Genomic DNA, 27,793 nt, shown 5'->3' with positions numbered 1-27,793 from the left:
TCCAGCACCCCCCGCGACCCCAAAAGGGACAAGCGGTAGGAAATGGATGGATGGAAGTGGAAAAAGCAAGTGCATCGTTGAAAATGTGACAAAAAACCTGCAAAAATTATAAATATGAGGCACAATGCAATTAATAAAAGCCAGACGTTTATATTAATATAAAAACTATATATCAAAGTGACCTTTGATTTTAATGTTTGGCAGCGGAACAAGTAAATGCATCATGGAAATGATGTATTTACTTTGTCACGCATTCAACTCCTCATTCTTTTCTACTCCAATACATTCAATGCACTGCTAAAAATCAAAGACAATGGAACTCCAACGTTTATTGAGTCTGGCGGTCTAAGATTGTTACAGCGTGTGACGTCTGTTTATAAGCAGAATAAATGAGACTTGGACAACTATTGGCCATGTTTGTTGGTAGAATGACTGAAAGAAAGACTATTCCAGCGTGTGACAATCACCTCCCACGTACAATTGTCACCAAAAGTGGACCAGCCTGGTATTTTTAGAAAAGGTCTGCAGAAGTCCCAGTGCAGCATGAACCCTGAACGTGTCCTGCAAGCAGATGGTCGGTGCTAATTGCTGACTATGCACTACATTTGTACCATGGAGTGAAGAGGAGGAAACGTCAAACCATTGCTTTATTTCCAGGAACATGATTTCAGTGTCAAACAGGCTTCATCTTTTGAAATGTATCACTGTGGACACTTTTTACTTCATGGGGCGCAAACATATAGCGGTCCCTGGAATCACAGAGTATGAGCGAAGACGGCTCTTGATGTTATTCCGAGTGACGCCTCAAACACAGCTAGGAGAAAGCTCAGCAGGTTGACGCAACGTCGTTGTTCAGCGGAGCCCGTCGACATAAGCAGTTGTAAACGCGAGCAAAATGAAACTGAGCTCTTTGCTTGCGACTTTAACCTTTTAAAATGTTTAGTTTTGGAGCAACATGGTTAAAGTTAAGGATTGTTGCTCAGGGCACCAAAGGGACTTCTGTGTGTGCACAGAGCAGCGCATACAGCACAGTTTAGCTTGTCGTTGTTGTTGACAGCTGATCCACCACTTCCTTGTTATGTTTGATATACAGAAGTGTACAGCACTTTATATTATGTTCAAAGTGCACAAACCTTCCCTAAAATGTTGTCGAAGGTGGAACCCATCACTCATATTTTCATCGTTTATTGAGAAATGCTATACAAACTTTTAGATTGAAAAGGGAGCTGCACTTTTTTTGAAATCACAATCCTTAAAATGAGAAGACATGTATTTTTTTTTATTTTATTGCATTCTAACTAGTAAATACAAGTCTGCTTACAGTGGAGTCAACAATCCACCATCAATTCCGCCAACAATACTCTATTTACATTTAGCGATATTGTTATTATAAGCGCTAACACAGAGGAACTACTTTTAGAAGCGCTGTTAAACCCAGAGAGCTAACTAGCTTGGGTGGCTATGTTGACATAATCGGCTCTGAGCGGCTTTTTTTTGCCTTGGTGCTCGTGAAAGTTGTTTGTAGATCATAAATCATGCCTCTCACCTGGATAGTAGAAAGATGAGGACATAATCCGACAAGTTGGTTAACTGTGGCATCCAATTTAGACCCGGGAAGACACTTAGTTCCACCCCCCTTTTTGCTTTTGGAGGATTAGGAGTCATTCTTCATGTAATAAATAAATGATAAATGGGTTGTACTTGTATAGCGCTTTTCTACCTTCAAGGTACTCAAAGTAAAAAGGAATATATCAACATCCCAGTGAGAACAGACCATGTACAGTAAGTGATGTTTTATTATGTTTGTTGGTTCTCTTCAAGTCTGCGGTGAGTAATAATCACTGATGTTGTCAAAGGAAAAAGTGAACGTTGTGGTGCGTTTGTGAAATGATCAAAATTGGTCAGTATTACAAGTTATTATGATTATACACTTATTACAGTCATGGCCAAAATATTGGCACCCCTGCATTTCTGTCAGATAATGCACCACTTCTCCCAGACAATTGTTGAAATTACAAATGCTTTGGTATTCACATGTTTAATTATTTTGTTTGCATTGGAACAACAACAAAAAAGCCCCCCAAAAGCCAAATCTGATATTATTTTACATAGAACTCCAAAAATGGACTGGACAAAATTATTGGCACCCTCAACTTGATATTTGGTAGCACACCCTTTGGAAAAAATAACTGAAATCAAGCGCTTCCTGTAACCATCAATTAGTTTCTTACGCCTTGCTACTGGAATTTTGGACCACTCTTCTTTTGCAAACTGCTTCAGGTCTCTCAGATTTGAAGTGTGCCTTCTCCTAACTGCTGTTTTTAGATCTGTCCACAGCTGTTCTATAGGATTTAGATCTGGACTCATTGATGGCAACTTCAGAACTCTCCAGCGTTTTGTCTTAAGCCATTTTTGTGTGCTTTGGGTTGTTGTCCTGCTAGAAGACCCATGACCTCTGACGGAGACCCAGCTTTCTGACACTGGGCCCTACATTATGCCCCAAAATTCTTTGGTAGCAAGCATTATTGGCCTACAGTTAACAACTAAGTTATTTCACTTGACCTTTTTCTGTGTTGATTGAGCTGTGTTGAAGCAGCAAAACATGACATTATGTTAAATGAAGAGTTTCCTGAAGCTGTCTCTGATAGTTGAAATAAATAATGTAACTGCATCATAAAGCCTACATGAACACCATGGTGTTCAGGGATGAATAGTCTCTCCTATTTATATTCTACTATTTTTCCAGTTATAGTTACATTAATCATTAGTAATGTAGCAGCCTAGTTTTGAATGGCAGGGTCCCTGCTATCACATGTTGATAAAAATATAACATTTACATAACAAAAATCAACTACAGACTTCCCAAATGCTGTAATAAATTAAGCATGATGAGTTGAGCATATGTCAGCATGTGGCCCCACTTTTAATTCTTTTTTCAAACGCTTATTGCAAACGCTTACTTACAGTAAGTCATTAATTTGACTTTGTAAGTCATTATTTTGACTTAGTAAGTCATAATAATGACATACTTAGTATCTCAGGTAACTAGGACCGTTTTGTTTTTACTTTACGGAAAAAATATCGAGATATATATCGTATATCGCCATTCAGCAAATGGAGCAGAAAACACAACCAACATTTTTAGGCTTCTTCACGCGACGAAGCCGGCCTACTTCACCACAGTCTGTAGTCTGCTGCCCCCCCAGGCTATGGTGGCAGCGACGAGGTGGAGACGTGATGGCGACAGGCCGAGTTACACCAATCCTTACACCCACCCACCCCCTTCCCCGGTCTGTCCGCCAGAGAGACACCACCTTAACTAACACATTTTCTGGAGGAAAGACTACCCTGTGTCTGCAGGTCAGCTTGAATTTGTTTGGAAGTGGATCGAGGTTCTTTATCCACAATTCTAACAATCCTTCGTTGCAGACTTTCATCAATTTTTCTCTTCCGTCCACGTCCAGGGAGGTTAGCTACAGTACCATGGGCTTTAAACTTCTTGATGACATTGCGCACAGTAGACACAGGAACATTTAGATCTCTGGAGATGGACTTGTAGCCCTGAGATTGCCCATGCTTTTCCACAATCTTGGTTCTCAAATCTTCTGAGAGTTCTTTGCTCTTCTTTATTTTCTCCATGCTCAGTGTGGTACACACAACACAAAGGTTGAGTCAACTTTTCTCAATTTTAACTGGCTGCAAGTGTGATGCCAATCATTTTGTCCAGTCCATTTTTGGAGTTCTGTGTAAAATAATATCAGATTTGTCTTTTTTTGGTGTTGTTGTTGTTCCAATGCCAACAAAATAAATAAACATGTGAATACCAAAGCATTTGTAATTTCAACAATTTTCTGGGAGAAGTGGTGCATTATCTGAAGAAATGCAGGGGTGCCAATATTTTTGGCCATGACTGTATATCATAAACCTTGATGGAGGGTTTTTTTAAGCACTTTATATGCGGAATAGAGCGACTCCTATAGGCTCCAATTATTTACAAGTTAGAATGCGTAAAAAAGAAAAACATGTGTTCTTGTCTTACATAAGGATTGTAAATGATAGGCACATGAGGAAAAAAAGCGTAGTTCCCCTTTAAGATCCCTGTTCAGAACCAATTCAGTTTGTAAATGGAGGTTGCAATGAATGTCGACTCAAGCAGGAACTCGTGAATAAGTGAAGAACGGGGCGTCCCAGACCAGAGTGTGTTTGAGTTTCGGCCAGAAAGATCCATCCAGTAATGCTCCATGATAGAACAATGGCAAACCAAGTGCTTGAAATAAAAAGAGGTTTCTTTTCAGAAGCTTCCCTTCCTTCCACGGTCAGGAAGTCCTGGGATGATTCAGCAAAAGTGGGCGGAGCTAAGAGCCAATATGCATCAAAACAAAGCTCATAGATGGCTGCTGGGCGAACGGGGAGGTTTAAAGCGTGATATTCCTGGATGGATTCCTGCACGCTCCTGCTTAGAGGGTCTGTGCGGGGCGCTGGAAGCGGAAGACAGGACGCCCCCATGGGAGGTATTTGTGACCGAGGCGTTGGCCGCCAAATCAAGTTTCCCCTCCAGCTTGACCAGCCGCTCCAGAATGTCGTCCAACAACACCGCTATCGTCCTCTTCAGGTCAGCTGCGTGAGTGCAAAAGTACATAATTCATCTCCCACATGTGTATATAAGTACATCATTCATCTCTCACACGTGTATACAAGTACATCATTCATCTCCCACATGAGTATACAAGTACATCATTCATCTCCCACATGTGCATTCAAGTACATCATTCATCTCCCACATGTGCATTCAAGTACATCATTCATCTCCCACATGCGTATACAAGTACATCATTCATCTCCCACATGCGTATACAAGTACATCATTCATCTCCCACATGTGCATACAAGTACATCATTCATCCCCCACATGCGTATACAAGTACATCATTCATCTCCCACATGCGTATACAAGTACATCATTCATCTCCCACACGTGTATGCAAGTACATCATTCAACTCCCACATGCGTATACAAGTACATCATTCATCTCCCACACGTGTATACAAGTACATCATTCATCCCCCACATGTGTATACAAGTACATCATTTATCTCCCACATGTGTATACAAGTACATCATTCATCTCCCACATGCGTATACACGTACATCATTCATCTCCAACATGCGTATACAAGTACATCATTCATCTCCCACATGCGTATACAAGTACATCATTCATCCCCCACATGCGTATACAAGTACATCATTCATCCCCCACATGCGTATACAGGTACATCATTCATCTCCCACATGCGTATACAAGTACATAATCTCCCACATGCGTATACAAGTACATCATTCATCTCCCACATGCGTATACAGGTACATCATTCATCTCCCACATGCGTATACAAGTACATCATTCATCTCCCACATGCGTATACAAGTACATCATTCATCTCCCACATGCGTACACAAGTACATCATTCATCTCCCACATGGGTACACAAGTACATCATTCATCTCCCACCTGCGTATACAAGTACATAATTCATCTCCCACATGCGTATACAAGTACATCATTCATCTCCCACATGCGTATACAAGTACATCATTCATCTCCCACATGTGTATACAAGTACATCATTCATCTCCCACATGTGTATACAAGTACATCATTCATCTCCCACTTGCGTATACAAGTACATCATTCATCTCCCACATGCGTATACAAGTACATCATTCATCTCCCACATGCGTATACAAGTACATCATTCATCTCCCACATGCGTATACAAGTACATCATTCATCTCCCACATGCGTATACAAGTACATCATTCATCTTCCACATGCGTACACAAGTACATCATTCATCTCCTACATGTGCATACAAGTACATCATTCATCTCCCACATGTGTATACAAGTACATCATTCATCTCCCACATGCATATACAAGTACATCATCCATCTCCCACATGCATATACAAGTACATCATTCATCTCCCACATGCGCATACAAGTACATCCTCTCCCACATGCGTATACAAGTACATCATTCATCTCCCATACATGTATACAAGTACATCATTCATCTCCCACACGTGTATACAATCATTCATCTCCCATACGTGCATACAAGCACATCATTCATCTCCCACATGTGTATACAAGTACATCATTCATCTCCCATACATGTATACAAGTACATCATTAATCTCCCACACGTGTATACAATCATTCATCTCCCATACGTGCATACAAGTACATCATTCATCCCCCACATGTGTATACAAGTACATCATTTATCTCCCACATGTGTATACAAGTACATCATTCATCTCCCACATGTGTATACAAGTACATCATTCATCTACCACAGGTGTATACAAGTACATCATTCATCTACCACATATGTATACAAGTACATCATTCATCGAGTGGCGACAGTTACCGTAACCCGCCATGGCGGTTCCTTGCGGTCCGCCGGGCGCTCTCTGGTTCTCCTCGGTCAGGACCTTGACGTAGCGCCGGCTGAGCTCTAGGATCTGCTGGCGGAGCTGAGCACTGGTCTGGTGGCGGGGCTGCTGCAGGGTGTAGCGCAGCAAGAGGAGTCCCCAGGCCAGGCCGAAGAGCAGCAGCAGCACGCTGAGCTTGTGGGACATATTGCGTCTGAGGAATGCGCCCAGCATGGTCTTGGGGAAAACGTGCTGCTACGACATTCCTGTCTCCTTCAAAAGGGACAAGACAGTTCTCAGACGCTGCAGATCTATGGTCCACCAGGGAGCTCAGACGTGGACATTTTCATGCTGCCTGCAGAAACAAAAGGAAGAAAACGAATGAACGGATTCATCCCAGCTTCAGCATGACTGTGCAGTAGACAACCACAATGTATCCACTGGCTGCTGCCCCAGAAAGACATCAAACTTGACTAAATAGAGTAAGTCCCTTGGTCAACCAGCGGAATGATCGTTACCTTTGCAAAAGGAGCGCTACACCTCCAGGACGAGGTGGTGCGCAGTTTCCAATTCCCAGCGGGATTCGCCTGGCAAGAGGGTGTGACAGCAACGCAACCCGACCACGTCCCCAATGCAGAAAATGGATGGATGGATGTATCTCATCATGACAAGGGACCCAAATGTGAAGGCACATCCATCAGGTTGGACAACCAACAGTGTCCCCCATGCTCCAGAGTTGGTTGCCAAAACAGTGTCCCCCATGCTCCAGAGTTGGTTGCCAAAACAGAATACACAACATTGGGAAGGGTGCCCATGCCTCTCCTACAGTCTTACACCCACATTAGACATTTAGAATCCATTGCATGCTATTAGAAGGGTGATCTGCAAATGTCCAGTGAGCAGGCATGGTCAACGTTCACTGGAAAAAAGGTCAAAGCACCAGCTATCTTAGCGTAGCATTCGTGTTGAACAGAGCATATCTGTGTTTCAACGCCGATGTTCGTCACAGTTACTAATTATGTAAAATAACAATTGCTTGTCAGCCTGGACATTGAGTCTGGCGTCACTCACTGCTGTCTCGTCTCCTCACTTAGAGGGAGGGGGGGAGGTTACCCACATATGCGGTCCTCTCCAAGGTTTCTCATAGTCATTCACATCGACGTCCCACTGGGGTGAGTTTTTCCTTGCCCTTATGTGGGCTCTGTACCGAGGATGTCGTTGTGGCTAGTGCAGCCCTTTGAGACACTTGTGATTTAGGGCTATATAAATAAACATTGATTGATTGATTCAAGTTCAGCCGTCTAACTCACAGAAGACTACGTAGGTGAGCTCTGATCCCAATTCTGTACATTTCCACCACTATTTAGCGAGCACAGGTACATGTTAAAAGTGAAAGAGAGGTGTATGTTGCGTCGGTGAGGGCGGAGAGCTGCCACCACAAGCCCAGTGAGTGTGCGTTACACCACAGCGTGCGGACAACCTTCAGAAGCCTGTAAACTAAACTTGATCACTTTCCTAAGTGCTAAGAAAGAGACAGTCTTCTCTGGTGTGGTAACATTCTAACAACCGCTGCTTGACTTATTTCACCAGGAAGGCAAAGTGTGGCCTGTGACACATCTCTTTGTCACAGGCCAGGAAAATGTAAAAATACAGCATAAAGGTTTAAGAAAAGGCTGAAATGTTGACACTGATAAGTAAAAACACAAAGATGTGTCTTTAAGTATGTGTTTTAGCCTTTTCTTGAGCCCATTTCATTACAAATTATGTCATTCTAGCACCATGTTGAAGTGAAGTGAATTATATTTATATAGCGCTTTTCTCTAGTGACTCAAAGCGCTTTACATAGTGAAACCCAATATCTAAGTTACATTTAAACCAGTGTGGGTGGCACTGGGAGCAGGTGGGTAAAGTGTCTTGCCCAAGGACACAACAGCAGTGACTAGGATGGCGGAAGCGGGGATCGAACCTTCAACCCTCAAGTTGCTGGCACGGCCGCTCTACCAACCGAGCTATACCGCCCCAAGGAATATTAAATATTGTTTTTTATACCTCAATGATCCACTCCACTGCTGTTTTTTACAGAAAGCGAAATAGTTGACTATTGCTGATATTTATGATAATTACATTTCATTTCATTTACCCCAAGAGCTTTGCGGGAGTCCGCCATTGTAGTCCTTCTTTGTCTCTATCCTCTTGTTGTGCGGCAGACTGGCTCGTACATGCACATGCATCCTTCGCTGTTGTCATTTCTAACACAAAGAAGTGTACACTTCTAACTTATATCTGTCAGTAGACTCCATATGGAAAATAAAAACTACAACATGGATGACTGGGAGAATACGCTGTCGAAGTGGAAGCACGTAAATAAGAGCGTCCACAAAACGGCGCATCCTGAAGAGACGGTCAGAAAGTGACTTGAAGATGGTCTGTAAAACATCATCTATGCAACATTTTGACAACCTTGACATATCATGTAGACCACAAGGAAGGGTTTACATGTAGAAAATTATATTAATATGACCCCTTTAAGTAACAGTTTGTTTTTTATATTTGAAGGCCCCACAGCACTGCTTTTCTTTTTAGGATGTAAAATAGTTTATTATTGTTACTTCTGATTTGTTTGCTGATTTGATTCTCAAACTGCGGTGTAGGCTTCATCTAGTGGTACGCCAAAGAATCACTTAAATTTTGTTTAATTCATCATTGAAGTACAGTGTTTATTGTCCTATATTCTAACACAGTGTTACTCTACAAACTTTTAAATATACCTCTGCAATGTTTATAATTACTATTTAGGCCTACTCGACCCCTCTCTCCTCTCTAACCTCAGACCTATCTCTAATCTTCCATACATTTCCAAAATATTAGAGAGGGTTGTCTACAGTCAGTTGTTGCCCTTCTTAGAGGATAATGGTATCACTGAGCTGTTCCAGTCCGGTTTTAAAGCCCTCCACAGCACAGAGTCAACGCTTCTAAAAGTTTTTAACGATATCCTCCTGTCAACTGATTCTGGTAAATATGTTGTCCTGGTGCTTTTAGATCTGTCTGCTGCGTTCGACACCATCGACCACGCCACCTTAATCACTCGTCTTGAGAACTGTGTGGGCATTAAGGGCGCCGCCCTCAACTGGTTCCAGTCGTACCTAACCGACAGGAGTTTTTGTGTAAAAGTAGACAGTTTTATGTCTTCCACAGCTCCTTTACCACATGGGGTCCCCCAGGGCTCAATCCTTGCCCCAATTTTATTTGCGCTTTACCTTCTCCCCCTTGGTTCTATTTTTAGGAAGTACAGTATTGCATTTCATTTTTATGCCGATGATTGCCAGATTTATTTTCCCATGGCACAAAATAACACGGTTCTTATTGACTGCCTGTACGACATCAAAGTCTGGCTTTCAGCTAACTTCCTGAGCCTAAATGAAGACAAAACAGAAGTTATGTTGTTCGGTCCAAGTCGCTCTCCCTCCCCCAACGTTGACCTCGGCACTCTGACCCCGTATCTCAGCGACTGTGTCACAAACCTGGGGGTAAAGTTCGACTCAGATTTTAAATTCGAAAAACAAATCAGCAGCGTCGTTCAAAAAAGCTTTTATCAATTACGCCAAATAGCGAAAGTAAAACCGCTTCTATCAGGACATGATCTTGAGAAATTAATCCACGCCTTTATCTCGACTCGTCTTGACTACTGTAATGCCCTGTAAGTTGGCATTAGCCAGGCCTCCCTCGCCCGCCTGCAGCTCGTGCAGAACTCTGCTGCTCGTCTGCTAACACAGACCCACAGACGTGAGCACATCACCCCTATTTTAGCGTCCCTTCACTGGCTCCCTGTGCGTTATCGAATCAATTTTAAACTCCTTTTATTTGTTTTTAAATGTCTAAACAACCCCACGCCAACCTATCTCTCTGACCTCCTTCAGCATTACTGCCCCACCCGATCCTTAAGATCAGCCGATCAGCTGCTGTTGACGGTCCCTGACACAAGGCTGAAGCTTAGAGGTGACAGAGCTTTCGCCGTTGCTGCTCCCAAGCTCTGGAACGACCTACCTCTGATTGTTAGACAAGCCTCCTCTCTTCCTGTTTTTAAATCTCTCTTAAAAACATACTTTTATTCCATGGCTTTTACCACTGAGTGATATCCATCCTGCAATGGCGCCCCATAATACACCTGCTCTGAACCTGTTTTTATGTTTTTATTTATTCTATTTTATTTATTTATTTTTTATCGTGTTCTGTTTGTGTTGTGTTGTGTTTGCTCGGTACTCGTTTTATCTTTTAACCTGCCCATTGTACAGCACTTTGGCTACCCATGTGGTAAATTTTAAATGTGCTTTATAAATAAAGTTGATTTGATTTGATTTGATTTACTACACTACTGCATTTTAATGTTGGTCATTGTGGCGGTACTTGGAGAGCCACACGTTTTCTGAGGCGCTCCTTGGTGGAAAAAAGTTTGAGGATCACTTCATTGGCCACGCCTGTTCTATTTTTTAACGTATAGCAACCTCTCGGCAGCTGCGACAACCGGAATATTTGCAAACAGATGTTGAAACACAAGAGAGCTTCAATACTTGACAGTTTGCAAAAAAACTGTGAATTTAAGGGAACATGGGTTCAGTTGTTTTCAGTATCAGGAATAGTGAAAATGTATAGGTAACAATCCTACTTGTTATCAAATCGCTTCCAAGATTTAAAGTATCGCCAACTCCAACTATTCAAACCCTGTTTTAAGAAACAAACTGACTCAGTTTGTGTCGACATTGTTATCACCAGGAAAAATGAAGTCACCTACCTTGGTTCCATTCTAGAGACTAATCTTTTCTGTGATAAAATGGCAACCAAGATAATCAAAAAGGTCAACCAACGAACAAGATTTCTCTACAGAATCTCATTTCTGGTCAACAAAATCACCATGAAGATTCTAGCGGGAACTCTCATTCAACCCTTTTTCGATTACGCATGCACCTCCTGGTACCCCAGCACCTCCAAAACCCTCAAATCTAGACTCCAAACATCCCAGAACAAGCTAGTCAGGTTACTTCTAGACCTCCACCACAGATCACACCTCACTCCTACCCACTTCTCCAAAGTGGGCTGGCTCAGGGTGGAGGACAGAGTGAAACAACTTGCACTGAGCCTAGTCTATAAAATTCGCTACACCTCCCTGATACCGAAGTACATGTCAAACTACTTCCATAACGTAAATGACCGCCATACCCACAACACCAGGGGGAGCTCCACAAACCACGTTAAACCCAGATCCCGATTTAACAAAGGTCTTAACTCATTCTCCTTCTATGCCACATCAATTTGGAATGCACTCTCAACAGGTGTAAAAGAAAGTGCATCTCTACCCTCTTTCAAAACCGCACTAAAAGAACACCTCCAGGCAACTACAACCCTTGACTAACACCCTCCCCCCATCACATCCCACCTTCCCGGATTGTAAATAATCAAATGTAAATAATCAAGATTCAAGATGATTCAAGATTCAAGATGCTTTATAATTGTCCATTCTTTAACATGTACAAGACACATAAGAACTGAAATTTCATTTTCGGCACAGTCCCACTAAGAGCAGACATACGTTACAGGTAGACAAGACGGGACCGCCAACAGATCAGCCACTTACAGCGCTCCTTAAAAAAGGTGTGAAAAAGGTGACATTGGGAAAGGGGGAAGAGTAAAAAAAGTATCAGTCTAAGGCTGGACCCTCGGGAGGGGTCCAGACTAAGTTCAAGGAAAAAACCTCACATAGCATAGCACACATAAACATGATACATGTAATCACAACAACTCGCAACAGAGAGGGGGGGGGGGAGATTTGGGGCCTTGGAGGCCGGCTGCCGCTATAAAGCGCTACTCAGCCGTCCACAACCCCGAAGAGGAATTAAGCAATCAAATGTATGTACTTGTTCTTATGCTTTCTGAGCTCTCATTATGTTCACTGCTCGCTGTACATATCCTACGAAGTCAGACCTACACTGTTTCAATGTCCATTTCTCAGATGATATAATTGTTGATGACTGAAGTGCTGATATCAACCAAACCTACCCCCCCCCCACTCCCCCCCAACCCCGACCCAACCCCCTCCCCATTCCACCCCCCGGATTGTAAATAATGTAAATAATTCAATGTATATACTCTGATGATTAACTTGTGTGATGACTGTATTATGCTGATAGTATATATTTGTACCATGAATTGATTAAGGTGGCTTCGTGACTTAAACAAGTTAAAAAACGTATTCGGTTGTTACCATTTAGTGGTCAATTGTACGGAATGTGTACTGTACTGTGCAATCTACTAATAAAAGTCTCAATCAATCAAACTTGTTATCAAATCGCTTCCCAAGATTTAAAGTATCGCCAACTCCAACTATTCAAACCCTGTTTTAAGAAACAAACTGACTCGGTTTGTGTCAACACCACCACCCTATGCATCCTGTCCTGTCATCCATACAATTCTTGCTTCCTCATTTCGACACGAATCTACTGTATTTAGAAGACATTGAACGCACCACTAGGTGCTTTTGATTGATTGATTGAAACTTGTATTAGTAGACTGCACAGTACAGTACATATATAAGTTGTTCAACTTGTTTAAGTCGAGGTTCACGTTAATCAATTCATGGTACAAATATATACTATCAGCATAATACAGTCATCACACAAGTTAATCATCAGAGTATATACATTGAATTATTTACATTATTTACAATCCGGGGGGTGGCATGTGGAGGGGGGTGAGGGGGGAAAGGTTGGGGCGGGGGGGGGGGGGGGGGGGGGTTGGTTTGGTTGATATCAGCACTTCAGTCATCAACAATTGCATCATCTGAGAAATGGACATTGTAACAGTGTAGGTCTGACTTCGTATGATATGTACAGCGAGCTGTGAACATAGTGAGTTCAGAAAGCATAAGAACAAGTATATACATTTGATTATTTACCATCCATCCATCCATCTTCCGCTTATCCGAGGTCGGGTCGCAGGGGCAGCAGCCTAAGCAGGGAAGCCCAGACTTTCCTCTCCCCAGCCACTTCGTCCAGCTCTTCCCGGGGGATCTCGAGGCGTTCCCAGGCCAGCCGGTAGACATAGTCTTCCCAACGTGTCCTGGGTCTCCCCCGTGGCCTCCTACCGGTTGGACGTGCCCTAAACACCTCCCGAGGGAGGCGTTCGGGTGGCATCCTGACCAGATGCCCAAACCACCTCATCTTGCTCCTCTCGATGTGGAGGAGCAGTGGCTTTACTTTGAGCTCCTCCCGGATGGCAGAGCTTCTCACCCTATCTCTAAGGGAGAGCCCCGCCACCCGGCGGAGGAAACTCATTTCGGCCGCCTGTAACCGTGATCTTGTCCTTTCGGTCATAACCCAAAGCTCATGACCTTAGGTGAGGATGGGAACATAGATCGACCGGTAAATTGAGAGCTTTGCCTTCCGGCTCAGCTCCTTCTTCACCACAACGGATTGATACAGCGTCCGCATTACTGAAGACGCCGCACCGATCCGCCTGTCGATCTCACAATCCACTTTTCCCTCACTCGTGAACAAGACTCCTAGGTACTTGAACTCCTCCACTTGGGGCAGGGTCTCCTCCCCCAGAGATGGCACTCCACCCTTTTCCGGGCGAGAAGCATGGACTCGGACTTGGAGGTGCTGATTCTCATCCCAGTCGCTTCACACTCGGCTGCGAACCGATCCAGTGAGAGCTGAAGATCCTGGCCAGATGAAGCCATCAGGACCACATCATCTGCAAAAAGCAGAGACCTAATCCTGCAGCCACCAAACCGGATCCCCTCAACGCCTTGACTGCGCCTAGAAATTCTGTCCATAAAAGTTATGAACAGAATCAGTGACAAAAGGCAGCCTTGGCGGAGTCCAACCCTCACTGGAAACGTGTCCGACTTACTGCCGGCAATGCGGACCAAGCTCTGACACTGATCGTACAGGGAGCGGACTGCCACAACCAGACAGTCCGATACCCCATACTCTCTGAGCACTTCCCACAGGACCTCCCGAGGGACAAAGTCAAATGCCTTCTCCAAGTCCACAAAGCACATGTAGACTGGTTGGGCAAACTCCAATGCACCCTCAAGGACCCTGCCGAGAGTATAGAGCTGGTCCACAGTTCCACGACCAGGACGAAAACCACACTGTTCCTCCTGAAACCGAGGTTCGACTATCCGGCGTAGCCTCCTCTCCAGTACACCCGAATAGACCTTACCGGGAAGGCTGAGGAGTGTGATCCCACGATAGTTGGAACACACCCTCCGGTTCCAGTATTATTTACATTTGATTATTCACAATCCAGGGAGGTGGGATGTGGAGGGGGAGGGTGTTAGTCAAGGGTTGAAGTTGACTGGAGGTGTTGTTTTAGTGTGGTTTTGAAGGAGGATAGAGATGCACTTTTTTTTACACCTGTTGGGAGTGCATTCCATATTGATGTGGCATAGAAGGAGAATGAGTTAAAACCTTTGTTAGAACGGAATCTGGGTTTAACATGGGTTCAGTTGTTTTCAGTATCAGGAATAGTGAAAATGTATAGGTAACAATCCTACTTGTTATCAAATCGCTTCCAAGATTTAAAGTATCGCCAACTCCAACTATTCAAATCCTGTTTTAAGAAACAAACTGACTCGGTTTGTGTCAACACCACCACCCTATGCATCCTGTCCTGTCATCCATACAATTCTTGCTTCCTCATTTCGACACGAACCTACTATATTTAGAAGACATTGAACGCACCACTAGGTGCTAGGTCAATGGTGGCTGGTGATTAGACACACAGGGGCTAATACTGAAGTCAAACATTGACTGTGACATGTATACACCAACAAACTTAATTAGTGCACAATTTAACAATTATAAAAATACTGCACAGCAATTGCGGGTACTTGTCAAACATGGGGGCTAACATTTTCCCCGCAATGTCACGCACACATGACCCATGAAATATCTTAATGAAGATGTCTGAATGAATGATGTTCAATGAGGGAAAGAAGGAAGCCGATATGACGCCACAAATGTTAGCGACACACGCTAACAAAGATGTCGCATCACAACAAGTTCATTTACCTCAGTTTCCTGCAGCCAGACGTGATCTTCAACTTGAAGCCATGTTGCGCAATGTAAATGTCAAAAATACAACCTTCGCACTGTTAGGCTGTTGTTACAGTAAAACACAACAACCGTCGAAGCTTTCGCCCTCTCTCCATACATAAATCTCCTATTCCGATACTTATAGGACGTATTCCGCTGAGCTCCGATAGATGTTACGAATGTAGCTTCAGATGCTAAAATTACAAACATGAGCCGGCGTTGCCAGACGACAAATGACAACGTATCGTTCCAAAATGTTAGAAGGTCTTTTTTTTTTTTGGAGGAGGAAAAATGACGCAGCTCGTGACAATCTACTACAGCAAAATATGATCACACACCGTGTATAGCGTAGCGTTTAATGCAGTTTTCCCTTTCAATAAACTATATGCACGAATAGAGGAACTAGAGGGTGAAATTATCGTATAAAATGATTCGACATCTGGCAACGCTTCTGCTGACCGTCGTGAGTGTCATCGCAATGCATCATGGGAGTTGTGGTCGCACCGTCTTCCTACTTTCCCTCATAAGTTAATGTAATAATAAATTAATGTAATGACTGAAAACTATAATGCTATGCTCCAAATGTAAACTATTTACTACTTGTGTGAGCCTACAACTATACACATTATGATATATATTTATATATCTACAAATATATATTTTACATTCTACTATAATTACTTTATTGAATTAACGCTGCTGCTGACCGTTGTGTCATCGCAATGCGTCATGGGAGTTGTAGTCGCTATGTCTTCCTACTTCCCCCTCATAAGTTAATGTAATGACTGAAAACTATAATGCTGTGCTCCAAATGTAAACTATTTACTACTTGTGCGAGCCTACAACTATACACATTACGACATATATTTATATTTACATACATCTACAAATATATATTTTACATTCTACTATAATTACTTTATTGAATTAACGCTGCTGCTGACCGTTGTGTCATCGCAATGCATCGTGGGAGTTGTAGTCGCTACGTCTTCCTACTTCCCCTCATAAGTTAATGTAATGACTGAAAACTATAATGCTATGCTCCAAATGTAAACTATTTACTACTTGTGTGAGCCTAAAACTATACAAATTACGACATATATATACATATATATATATATATATATATATATATATATATAAATATATATATATATCCATCCCATCCATTTTCTACCGCTTATTCCCTTTTGGGGTCGCGGGGGGCGCTGGAGCCTATCTCAGCTACAATCGGGCGGAAGGCGGGATACACCCTGGACAAGTCGCCACCTCATCGCAGGGCCAACACAGATAGACAGACAACATTCACACTCACATCCACACACTAGTATATATATATATACATATATATACATATATACAAATATATATTTTACATTCTACTATAATTACTTTATTGAATTAACGCTGCTGCTGACCGTTGTAAGTGTCATCGCAATGCATCATGGGAGTTGTAGTCGCTACGTCTTCCTACTTCCCCCTCATAAGTTAATGTAATGACTGAAAACTATAATGCTATGCTCCAAATGTAAACTATTTACTACTTGTGTGAGACTAAAACTATCCACATTACGACATATATATATATATATATATATATATATATATATATATATATATATACAAATATATATTTTACATTCTACTATAATTACTTTATTAAATTAACAACCCCCTGGCGCTGTATTGCACTGTTTTTAGTACTTGTTTTAATTCTCCTTGTTCATATGTTTATGCTTGTAAATGTTTTACTTTATAAATAAAGTTATATGAAAAAATTACAAAAGTTAACGTGATGACTGTATCTTTTTTAAACAACAACAACGTACTTTGTTGCGTTTCAAAAACATAAAAATATTTTTTTTATCGTGTTAACTTTTTACGAAATAGTGTATTCTAGGTTAATTTTGTGTGGGTAAACAGGATGCACATCCGCATGAGGCCGTTAGAGGGACCCTGCGTCATTTCCATAGCAACACGTATTGTTTATATTATATATATCAGCTTCAAATTTTGACGTTTATTCGTCTTGCAAATTAATATATGGATCGATCAGCTTTAAAAGCAGTGGACGACTACTGGGAGTACACACGGTTGGTCAAATAATGTCAGATATTTCATGTGTGTTCTAATATTCAATGTTGGTTTTGCTGAGCTAATTCTGAAAAACACACTGTTCTAAATGAACAGCTCTAAAACCTCAAAATAACCAATGATTTTGTCTTATTAGGTCGTTCACAGGAAGGATTTTGATGCATTATGACATAATCCTGTTAGCAGCACAGGCATTACTGAAATGATGCATTTGTACTGAAACAAAAGCACACACCCGTGTCACTTTTAGGATCGTGGGTGATGACGACGGAGGAAAACTGTTCACGCCCGAGCAATATGAGGAGTACAAGAGGAAAGTCCTCCCGCAGCGAGTACAAAACCGGCTGTATGTGAGCTTTGGTGTACCAGGAGGTATGGACTGCAAGCTGGTCGGCCCGGAGACGCCCTGCTTCTGTGCACATAGGTGTGTGTGTGTGTGTGCACTGCATGTCACAACATTATACAATATTTCATTTGTGGCACTACTGCTGCTACTCAACTTTTTCCACTGAGGGCCACAGACTGACAGATCCAGCAACGTGGGGGCCATTTTGGTAGTCTTCACCTTTAAAACCAGGACAATATATACAAAACCCAAAACCAGTGAATTTGGCACGTTGTGTAAATCATAAATACAAGCAGAATACAATGATTTGCGAATCCTTTTCAACTTATATTCATATGAATAGAATGCAAAGAAAATATATTTAATGTTCGAACTGAGGAACTTATTTTTTTTGCAAATAATCATTAACTTAAAATTTAATGGCAGCAACACATTGCAAAAAAGTTGGCACAGGGGCATTTTTACCACTGTGTTACATGGCCTTTCCTTTTAACAACACTCAGTAAACGTTTGGGAACTGAGGAGACCAATTTTTGAAGCTTTTCAAATGGAATTATTTCCCATTCTTGCTTGATGTACAGCTTAAGTTGTTCAACAGTCCGGGGTTTCCGTTGTCATATTTTACGATTTATAATGCGCCACACATTTTCAATGGTAGACAGGTCTGGACTACTGGCAGGCCAGTCTAGTACCTGCACTCCTTTACTATGAAGCCACGCTGTTGTAACACGTGGCTTGGCATTGTCTTGCTGAAATAAGCAGGGGAGTCCATGATAACATTGCTTGGATGGCAACATATGTTGCTCCAAAACCTGTATGTACCTTTCAGCCTTAATGGTGCCTTCACAGATGTGTAAGTTACCCATGCCTTGGGCACTAATACACCCACGTACCATCACAGATGCTGGCTTTGAACTTTGCGCCAAGAACAATGCGGATGGTTCTTTTTCTCTTTGTTACGGAGGACACAACGTTCACAGTTTCCAAAACAATTTGAAATGTGGACTCGTCAGACCACAGAACAATTTTACACTTTGCATCAGTCCATCTTAGATGAGCTCGGGCCCAACGAAACCAGCGGCGTTTCTGGGTGTTGTTGATAAATGGCTTTCACTTTGCAAAGTGGAGTTTTAACTTGCACTTACAGATGTAGCGGCGAACTGTAATTACTGACAGTGGTTTTCTGAAGTGTTCCTGAGCAGATGTGGTGATATCCTTTACACACTGATGTCGCTTTTTGATGCAGTACCGCCTGAGGGACCCAAGGTCAATGTTACATGCAGTGATTTCTCCAGACTCTCTGAACCTTTTGATGATATTACAGACCTTAGATGGTGACATCCCTAAATTCCTTGCAATAGCTCGTTGAGAAATGTTGTTCTTAAACTGTTGGACAATTTGTTGACGCATTTGTTCACAAATGTTGTGAATGACTGAGCATTTCACGGAAGCTGCTTTTATACCAAATCATGGCACACACCTGTTCCAAATTAGCCTGTTCACCTGTGGGATTTTCCAAATAAGTGTTTGATGAGCATTCCTCAACTTTTTCAGTCAACATGTTGCAGGCATCACATTTCAAATGAGCTAATATTTGCAAAAAATAAAGTTTTCCAGTTTGAACATAAAGTATTTTGTCTTTGCAGTGTATTCAATTGAATATAGGTTGAAAAGGATTTGCAAATCATTGTATTTTGATTTTATTTACGATTTACACATTGTGCCAACTTCCCTGGTTTTGGGGTTTGTAATTTTTTTCCAAAGAACTAAAAAATGCTGAAGAGCAAAGCCCAAACTGAAATGCTAACAGTTAGCAAGCTGGACAGATAGCATCAAGTAACAAAAAATATGAGCAACATGAGTTAAAAAAGCTAGCATGCTAACAGTACCATGCTAACATGCTAAAAAAAAGCCTGCTAACAGTTAGCATTAGTGAAATACCAAAATATATGACACTGAGGGTATACCTGTTAAATTAGCTAAACATATCTAGCATGCTATGCTAAAATGCTCACTGTAACATGTGTCAAGTACCAAAATATATTACTCTGAGGTGCGTACCAGAAAAATGTGTGTAAAACGCTAGCCTGCTAATGTTAACATGCATCAAGTACCAACATATGACTAATGTGTATACCTACAAAATAGCTAAATAACCAAGTGTACTATCCTTAGCATGCTAACAGGTATCATTTGTCATATAACAAAATATTTGACGCTGAGGTGTATACCTTCAAAAAATTTAGCATGCTAATATTCGAATGCTAACGATTGTGCCGCCGGCTGTAAATATTGGTAATAGGATTTTAGACATCCTTGTACAAAACAAACACACGTTCTGTATATCAGGGTCTCAAACTCAGTGTCCTTCTACTTAGCTTCATATAAATCAAAAAATTGAGAAGCATTTTTTTAATTGGGGGCCTCGAAATAAAATTCTGTTTGGGCCCCAATTTAGCCATGGCCCTGAAAATGTGTTTTCGAAGTGAATACTTCAGGGACATCTTCTACAGCCCAGCGCCACCCAGACTCTACCCGCAGTCACTCCCAGTAATTTGAGTTTGAAACCCCAGATGCTGTAAAGATGAAAATTAATCATTACGAAATGAGGCAATTCCTGAAGGAATGGCGTGTGAACGCTCCAATGCTGAATTTGAACTGAAATCCTGGAATTTTTTTTAGAATTGTTGAGTTGCACACAATTCCCAAACAGTCTGAATATTTTGAAGTTGGAACGGTTTGAATCAGATGAAAAATGTCTCATTGATTTCAATGGGAATTTCCCCAAAATTTGGACATTTCGGGAAAAGCGGGATTTTTTTTTGAAAATGGTAAAAAACTTGAATGGTCTGAATGAGTTGAAATGGTTAGTGTTGGAATTTTTCACATCGGCCGAGAAATGTTGAACATGGTATTACATACTGGCCAACCCTCCTCTCCAAGGTTTCTCATAGTCATTCACATCGACGTCCCACTGGGGTGAGTTTTTCCTTGCCCTTATGTGGGCTGTACCGAGGATGTTGTTGTGGCTTGTGCAGCCCTTTGAGACACTTGTGATTTAGGGCTATATAAATAAACATTGATTGATTGATTGATTGAACCCTCCCGAATTTTCCGGGAGACTCCCGAAATTCAGCGCCTCTCCCGAAAACCTCCCGGGACAAATATTCTCCCGAAAATCTCCCGATTTTCAGCCGGAGCTGGAGGCCACACCCCCTCCAGCTCCATGCGGACCTGAGTGAGGACAGCCTTTTTTCATGACGGGAGGACAACAGGGTGACAAGAACTAAATCATCCAGACTAGAGATAAATTGTATTATTATGTTTATCTTACCTAAAAATAAATATATTTATAAATAAAAAAATAAAAAAACTAAATAAATTTCTACTATATTTTGCTAAAAACATCAAAATTAATTGTATTTGTATTTGTATTTTTTCTGACTCCTTATTACATCCAGCCATAGAATTATACATTAAAATAAACATATTTGAAATAATTAATTTTAAATTATCATAATAATTCATTTAAAATGACCATATTTAATTATTAAAATAATTGCTTGTTTGTCAACAACTTTAGCATTTTATTCATTACATTTTGAAGCTCTCAGAAGTCAAGTTATGTTATATTCCTTAATATTTATTTATGCAAGTTTGAAGTATCAATTATCTAAACACAGTTTTGTTTGCATATTTTCAGGATATATATATACATATATATATATATATATATATATATATATATATATATATATATATATATATATATATATATATATATATGAAATACTTGACTTGGTGAATTCTAGTTGTCAATATATTCCTCCCCTCTTAACCACGCCCCCAACCACGCCCTGCCCCACCCCCGACCACCCCCCACACCCCACCCCCCACCTCCCGAAATCGGAAGTCTCAAGGTTGGCAAGTATGTGGTATTACGAAATTCGTAGCAAACCGGGAATTTTTCCAGTTAAAAAAACATCTTCGTTTTTTGTCCTGATTAAGAGGAATGTTTTGACGGTGGAACAATTGAAATGCATTGAAAAATGTGGAAGGAGTAGAAAAAAGGGTGGAAATAGGGCTTTGGAAAACCAGGAATTCTGGAAAATCCTGGAATTTTTTTGAACTTAGAAAAAAGGTAGTTTAAATTTCCAGGATGGTGGAATGTGTTGAAGGTGGAATGGTTTGAATTGGTTGAATAATGTGGAAATGGTGGAAGTTTGAAAAATGGCCAATTCATTTTGAATGGGAAAAATGTCCCAGAAAACCTGGAATTCTGAGAATTTTTGAAATTTGTCAAGGGAAAGCCCGCGATTCCCGAACAGGCTGAACAGTTTGAAGTTGGAACGGTTTGAATCGGGTGAAAAATGTGGAAGGTAGAGCGCGCCAAAAACTGGAGAAGAAGAAGTTGAAGAAGTGTAATAAATAGATGAATTTTGGTGTAGGAAAAAACATCCATTTTCTACCGCTTATTCCCTTTGGGGTCGCGGAGCCTATCTCAGCTACAATCGGGCGGAAGGCGGGGTACACCCTGGACAAGTAGCCCCTCATCGCAGGGCCAACACAGATAGACAGACAACATTCACACTCACATTCACACACTAGGGCCAATTTAGTGTTCCCAATCAACCTATCACCAGGTGCATGTCTTTGGAAGTGGGAGGAAGCAGGAGTACCTGGAGGGAACCCACGCAGTCACGGGGAGAACATGCAAACTCCATACAGAAAGATCCCGAGCCCGGGATTGAACCCAAGACTACTCAGGACCTTCGTATTGTGCGGCAGATGCACTAACCCCTCTTCCACCGTGCTGCCTAGGAAAAACCATAGAAAACCATTTATTCAAATGATTAATGAATTTGTCGCATGTTAGACAAAAAAAAATGACAGAAAAGTTAGAATTTGTATGACAGAAAAGTTAGAATTTGTATCGATGTCCAACAAACTGAAAACAACTTAATGGCTATTAAAATAGATTGTATTGTTGTTTTCTTTATATTTTTCATGGACACAGTAGGCCTGGCTCAAAAAGAAACAATACTTTCGGTATGCAATGAGCATACTTGCCAACCTTGAGACCTCCGAATTCGGGAGATTGGGGGGCGGGCGGGGTCTGGGGTCCGGGGGCGGGGTTAAGGGGGGAGGAGTATATTTATAGCTAGAATTCACTGAAATTAAAGTATTTTTTATATATATATATATATACACACACAGTATATATACATATATGTATATATATATATATATATACATATGTATATATATATATATATATATATATATATATATATATACACACAAAGTATATATATATATATGTATATATATATGTCTATATATACAGTACACAGTAATGAAAACACAGTTGTTCTACTAACTGTACTGTACTTGCTGCTTACTTAAAAAAAAAAAAAATAACACCTTTCACTATTTGAGTAGCCTTTGTTCTGCCATTTGAGTACTGGCGAGCGATCTCTGAATCCGGGAACATATCCTTCACAGATTTGTTGAAAACATCCGCAAATGAGAACGGGATGTTTCTTGCAAGGTGGCCCATAATACTGCGTTGCCGCCGCCTTGTGCTTCTCTGACCGTTCATGAGTGACTATATCCATTCGGCCACCGTGTTATGGGTTATAGATAAACCTATGGATAACGGAGACATATATAATAGTCTCCTTTTCAGCTGAGAGGACGCTAAAGGCAGTGTCTTTAAGGCACGCCCCCAATATTGTTTGTCCGGCTGGAAATTTTGGACATTACTACTTGCCGTAGTTTTGAAGCAATGCATGATGGGAATCCGTATGTTGTGTGTCAGTGTATTAACGTGCCGGCTGGTATAAACACACGCTAAGAAATAGCTCCGTGCCTGCCTACTTTATGGGTTATAGATACACTTATGGATAACGGAGACATATATAATAGTTTCCTTTTCAGGTGAGAGACGACGCTAAAGGCACGCACCCAATATAGTTGTCCGGCTGAAAATCGGGGGAAATTCGGGAGAATGGTTGTCCCGGGAGATTTTCGGGAGAGGCACTGAAATTCGGGAGTCTCCCGGAAAATTCGGGAGGGTTGGCAAGTATGGCAATGAGCAAAAACGTGCCCTGAAGGCACCACTCCTAAATCTAATTGACGGCCCCGTTTAGGTCTGTACTATTCCAATTATTTGATTTCATAAGTTGCTAATCAAATGGAACCATAACAATAGTAACTGAAAATACAAACAGTGGCCTTTGAATGGCCTTTCTGGTCATGTGCTCCCCCTAGTGGTCGTGGCACTAAATAACTGCAAACACTGTTTATGCTAATTGGGTTCATTGCAATTAGAAAAAGAATAATAATAGAAGGACTGTCAAAGTTAACTGATGTGATTAATCCCAAAACATTAGCGCATTAATCTTGTATAAATGCTCCATTTATTTTCATACCCTGAACGAAAGGATGCTTTTAAAAGCAATATCATATCTTCCAGGTACAGGGAGCATAAAACGGAGTTTGAGGTGATTCCCTCCGAAAAACCTTTGGTACTTCCGTGCCGTGCCAGGGGATGTGCTTGCCCCGCCTACGAGTACGTCCCCCATCTTGGGACTGTGCCGCTTCGCTGCCGGTGCAAACATCTACCTGAGGATCACGCTCCAGCTGCTGGGCATCGCTGCAGAAAGTGTGAGCCGCTCAAGCTTCCATTCATCCGACAGTGAGACAAATACCAATGCGTACTTTTGTTTCAGGCGACTGTTCTGGGTTCCGGAGCACGTACACTTGTGGATGTGGCCAGCCCACTTTCAATCACCACACCTTGGTAACCTTCAAACACAACACAGAGTTCTAAGACACGTTCAATGACGAGTAGATTGTAGTACTGGCAAACTATTCACATTTTTACATCTGATAAACACACTAGCTGTGGATTAGTCACCATTAATAGGAGTCATTTTTGGTCTATAGATTAAATTAGGCCTGGGAAATTATTTTGACTCGAGGGGTCAAATTTAGAGAAAAAAATGTGTCTGGGGACCGGTATATCTATTTTTAGGAACACTAATACAAAACCTCACAAAAATGTCTGATTGAATGCTAAAAACATTATGACAGACCGCCTTAAAAACAGAATGGAATTTAAAATGTTCTACTGAATGAGACACCCAGAATATACATGAAAATAAAGAATGTATATATATATATATATATATATATATATATATATATATATATATATATATATATATATGTGAATGTGAGTGTGAATGTTGTCTGTCTATCTGTGTTGGCCCTGCGATGAGGTGGCGACTTGTCCAGGATATACCCCGCCTTCCGCCCGAATGCAACTGAGATAGGCTCCAGCGCCCCCCCGCCACCCTGAAAGGGACAAGCGGTAGAAAATGGATGTATATATATATACATATAGATAGATAGATAGATATACCGGCCCCCAGACACATTTCTTTCTCAAAATTTGGCCCCCTGAGTCAAAATAATTGCCCAGGCCTGCCATAGTCTGTGTTTCCTCATGGTATTTCAGCATTTTAGCATCAGTACAAAAGAATGCAAAAACATTTGTCTGCTTTTCTGCAGATTTTCTCCTCCTGACTTTCAGGATCACATTTGACCTGAGTCTTTGACATTCTTTCCGTCCAAACTCGACCAAAACCCTTCTTTGAAGTCAGACTCGTTAAAATGATGGACACAAATGACACTTCCCTCGCTTGGTCCGTCCTATTTTGAGTGGCTAGGTCCATATTTTCCTGGTATTGCCATTGTTGTATTTTTGTTGGTCGTGTGATGAGTGATGAGCCAAGAAGACGCCAACGAGGAATCGTCAAACAAAAAGCTTTATTTGTTTCAGCGTGCCTCAGACTGGAACTGCAGATTCCAGGAGATAGAGTATGGGCCTGATCACTCCTCTGCTGTCTTCTTGGACAGCTGTCCTTAAATACCTTTTACACAAAGACAGTTATTCTTTGTTGTTCTAGCCTTGGGGCTGGTCAGTCAACCTATTTACTGTGATCGGTTTGAGTCGGGTGACCTCCGACCCCTATCCTCTACTCCTATTTGTGAGGGCTTCCTACCAGATGTTGCTAATGTCTTTACACTTCCTCCTAAAATCCAAACCTGCATTTCTGTATGATTCCAATTTCCTGAGCCATCACTCTCTGGAGAGCTTGTGATGGATATGTGCACTTTTGAAGCAATCGAAGGGCATATTTCCTTAGTAGAATAATCCTCTAAAGGATTCTGTGACCAAAGACAAACACATGCCAGTTCACGATCATATAAGAAAATGGTACACGGTATAATTCACCTCACCATCATTTGGAAATGTATGCAGGCTTCTTTAGTTGTGTTGCAACAATGCATCTGGCAGACATCTTGGATAATTCCTTCACATGAAAACATCATGATTCGCAAGGAAGATGCCACCAAAACACAAACTACACAATACGACATTGCCTCCAGTCTTCTGTAGGTGACGTCAGCAGGCTGATGCAGGCCCCGCCCACATTGTGGAGCTTAAAGTGGGCGGTGCAAAATGTGCTGAAATTCGTTAGAAAAAAGCCTAAAATCCCTACTGTATTTATTTTGAGGTGAATTTGAGCTGTTTTTAGGTGCCTTTCATCACCATTAAATATGATTTATTTTGAATATATATGTATATTGGTTACTGACAACAAAATGCAGAGATGGCAGGCGATGTGCTGGTAACAAGCCCATTTGATTAGGGACAGTGCCAAAACAAAAGTTGAAGGAGCAGACATATAGCTAAGTAGCTATTAGCTAATGGTTATTGTGCATTGACGCGATTATTGTGACATCTGTAGTAAATGGTTTTCCTTACAGGTTGAGACAAAGTCGGAGAGGGAGGCACGGGGTCGCCCGGTGGGCTGGGATGTCCCTTATGCTGCGATGGGCGGTCTGACAGGGTTCAGCTCCTTGTTGGATGGTTACCTTGCTTTGGAGGCGAATGGGTCATGTGAGCAAACACCTGTGCATTCTTTCCGAGTGCTGTAACGCCATACTTGGTATCACATTCAGGTCTGGAGTCAGACGACGGCTGCCTGCAGTCAAGACAAGCCTCCAGTTCTACAGGCGCCAAGAAGAGCGACTAAGTAACGATCCAATTATTCATCAACGAGACAATAAAGAATGTGCACTCATTTGTTGTCTTGGTGATTATTTCCCACATCATGGAGAGCCAATCAGTGTTTATTGTTGTCAGTGGAATTGGTAGCACGTATCGTCTGGCAGCTAATTGAAGAGAAACAACAAACCTAATAAATACTTTTTGAAATCTGAAACACACTCATTCATTTCAAGTGAGTATAAAATGCTGCATTGTGACACTTAACTAAAATGTCACTAATTAACTTGATTTCTTTGACCTAAAATACCAAACTTATTTTCTCTGTCCTTTCAGCATCTATTATCATTTTGTTTTTTGAAATTGTAAATTCTTTTGTCCTATTTAGTTTAATAGTTTTCTGAAATTGTTTTGTCTTTTGTTATTATGTTTCCTGAAATTGTAAATTGTTTCGCCTTTTTTAATTTAGTTTTTGTAAATTGTAAATTATTTTGTCTTATTTAATTTAGTTTCCTGAAATGGTAAATTATTTCGCCTTTTTTTTAATCTTTTCTGAAATTGTAAATTGTTTTGTCTTTTGTTGTTTTGGTTGATGTAATTGTAAGTTGTGAAAAAATTCTGAAATTAAAAATGGTTTTGCCTTTTGTTATTTACTTTTCTGAAGTTGTAAATTGTTTCGCCTTTTTTAATTTAGTTTTCGGAAATTGTAAATTATTTTATCATATTTGATTTAAT

The 27,793-nt window shown here is 41.2% G+C and overlaps 2 protein-coding genes across 3 annotated transcripts; one reads left to right on the top strand and one right to left on the bottom strand.

Moving 5' to 3' along the window:
• Positions 1 to 314: 314 nt before the first annotated feature.
• On the bottom strand, positions 315 to 15,951 carry ccdc126 (coiled-coil domain containing 126). 2 transcript variants are annotated; one of them, XM_061982504.2, is made up of 3 exons: positions 15,513 to 15,951; positions 6,438 to 6,796; positions 315 to 4,617 (listed from the first exon to the last, which is right to left on the bottom strand). In XM_061982504.2, the coding sequence occupies exons 2-3, from the start codon at positions 6,673 to 6,675 to the stop codon at positions 4,385 to 4,387; spliced, it is 471 nt and encodes a 156-aa protein (XP_061838488.1). In that variant the 5' UTR covers positions 6,676 to 6,796; positions 15,513 to 15,951; the 3' UTR covers positions 315 to 4,384. The 2 variants fall into 2 exon arrangements, with proteins under 2 accessions (XP_061838488.1, XP_061838489.1); XM_061982505.2 differs by lacking the exon at positions 15,513 to 15,951 and adding an exon at positions 6,960 to 7,277.
• Positions 15,952 to 17,491: 1,540 nt separating this feature from the next.
• Positions 17,492 to 27,134, top strand: fam221a (family with sequence similarity 221 member A). Its single transcript, XM_061983364.2, has 6 exons — positions 17,492 to 17,629; positions 17,881 to 18,054; positions 24,455 to 24,645; positions 24,711 to 24,781; positions 26,818 to 26,950; positions 27,013 to 27,134. Exons 1-6 carry the CDS (start codon positions 17,580 to 17,582, stop codon positions 27,084 to 27,086), a joined length of 693 nt encoding a protein of 230 aa, XP_061839348.2. The 5' UTR covers positions 17,492 to 17,579; the 3' UTR covers positions 27,087 to 27,134.
• Positions 27,135 to 27,793: the final 659 nt, after the last annotated feature.

Source organism: Nerophis lumbriciformis, linkage group LG21, assembly GCF_033978685.3.
Source record: "Nerophis lumbriciformis linkage group LG21, RoL_Nlum_v2.1, whole genome shotgun sequence".
Taxonomy (NCBI): Eukaryota; Metazoa; Chordata; class Actinopteri; order Syngnathiformes; family Syngnathidae; genus Nerophis; species Nerophis lumbriciformis.
The sequence above is the reverse complement of the archived record's forward strand: the minus strand, read 5'-3'. Positions and strand labels throughout refer to the sequence as shown.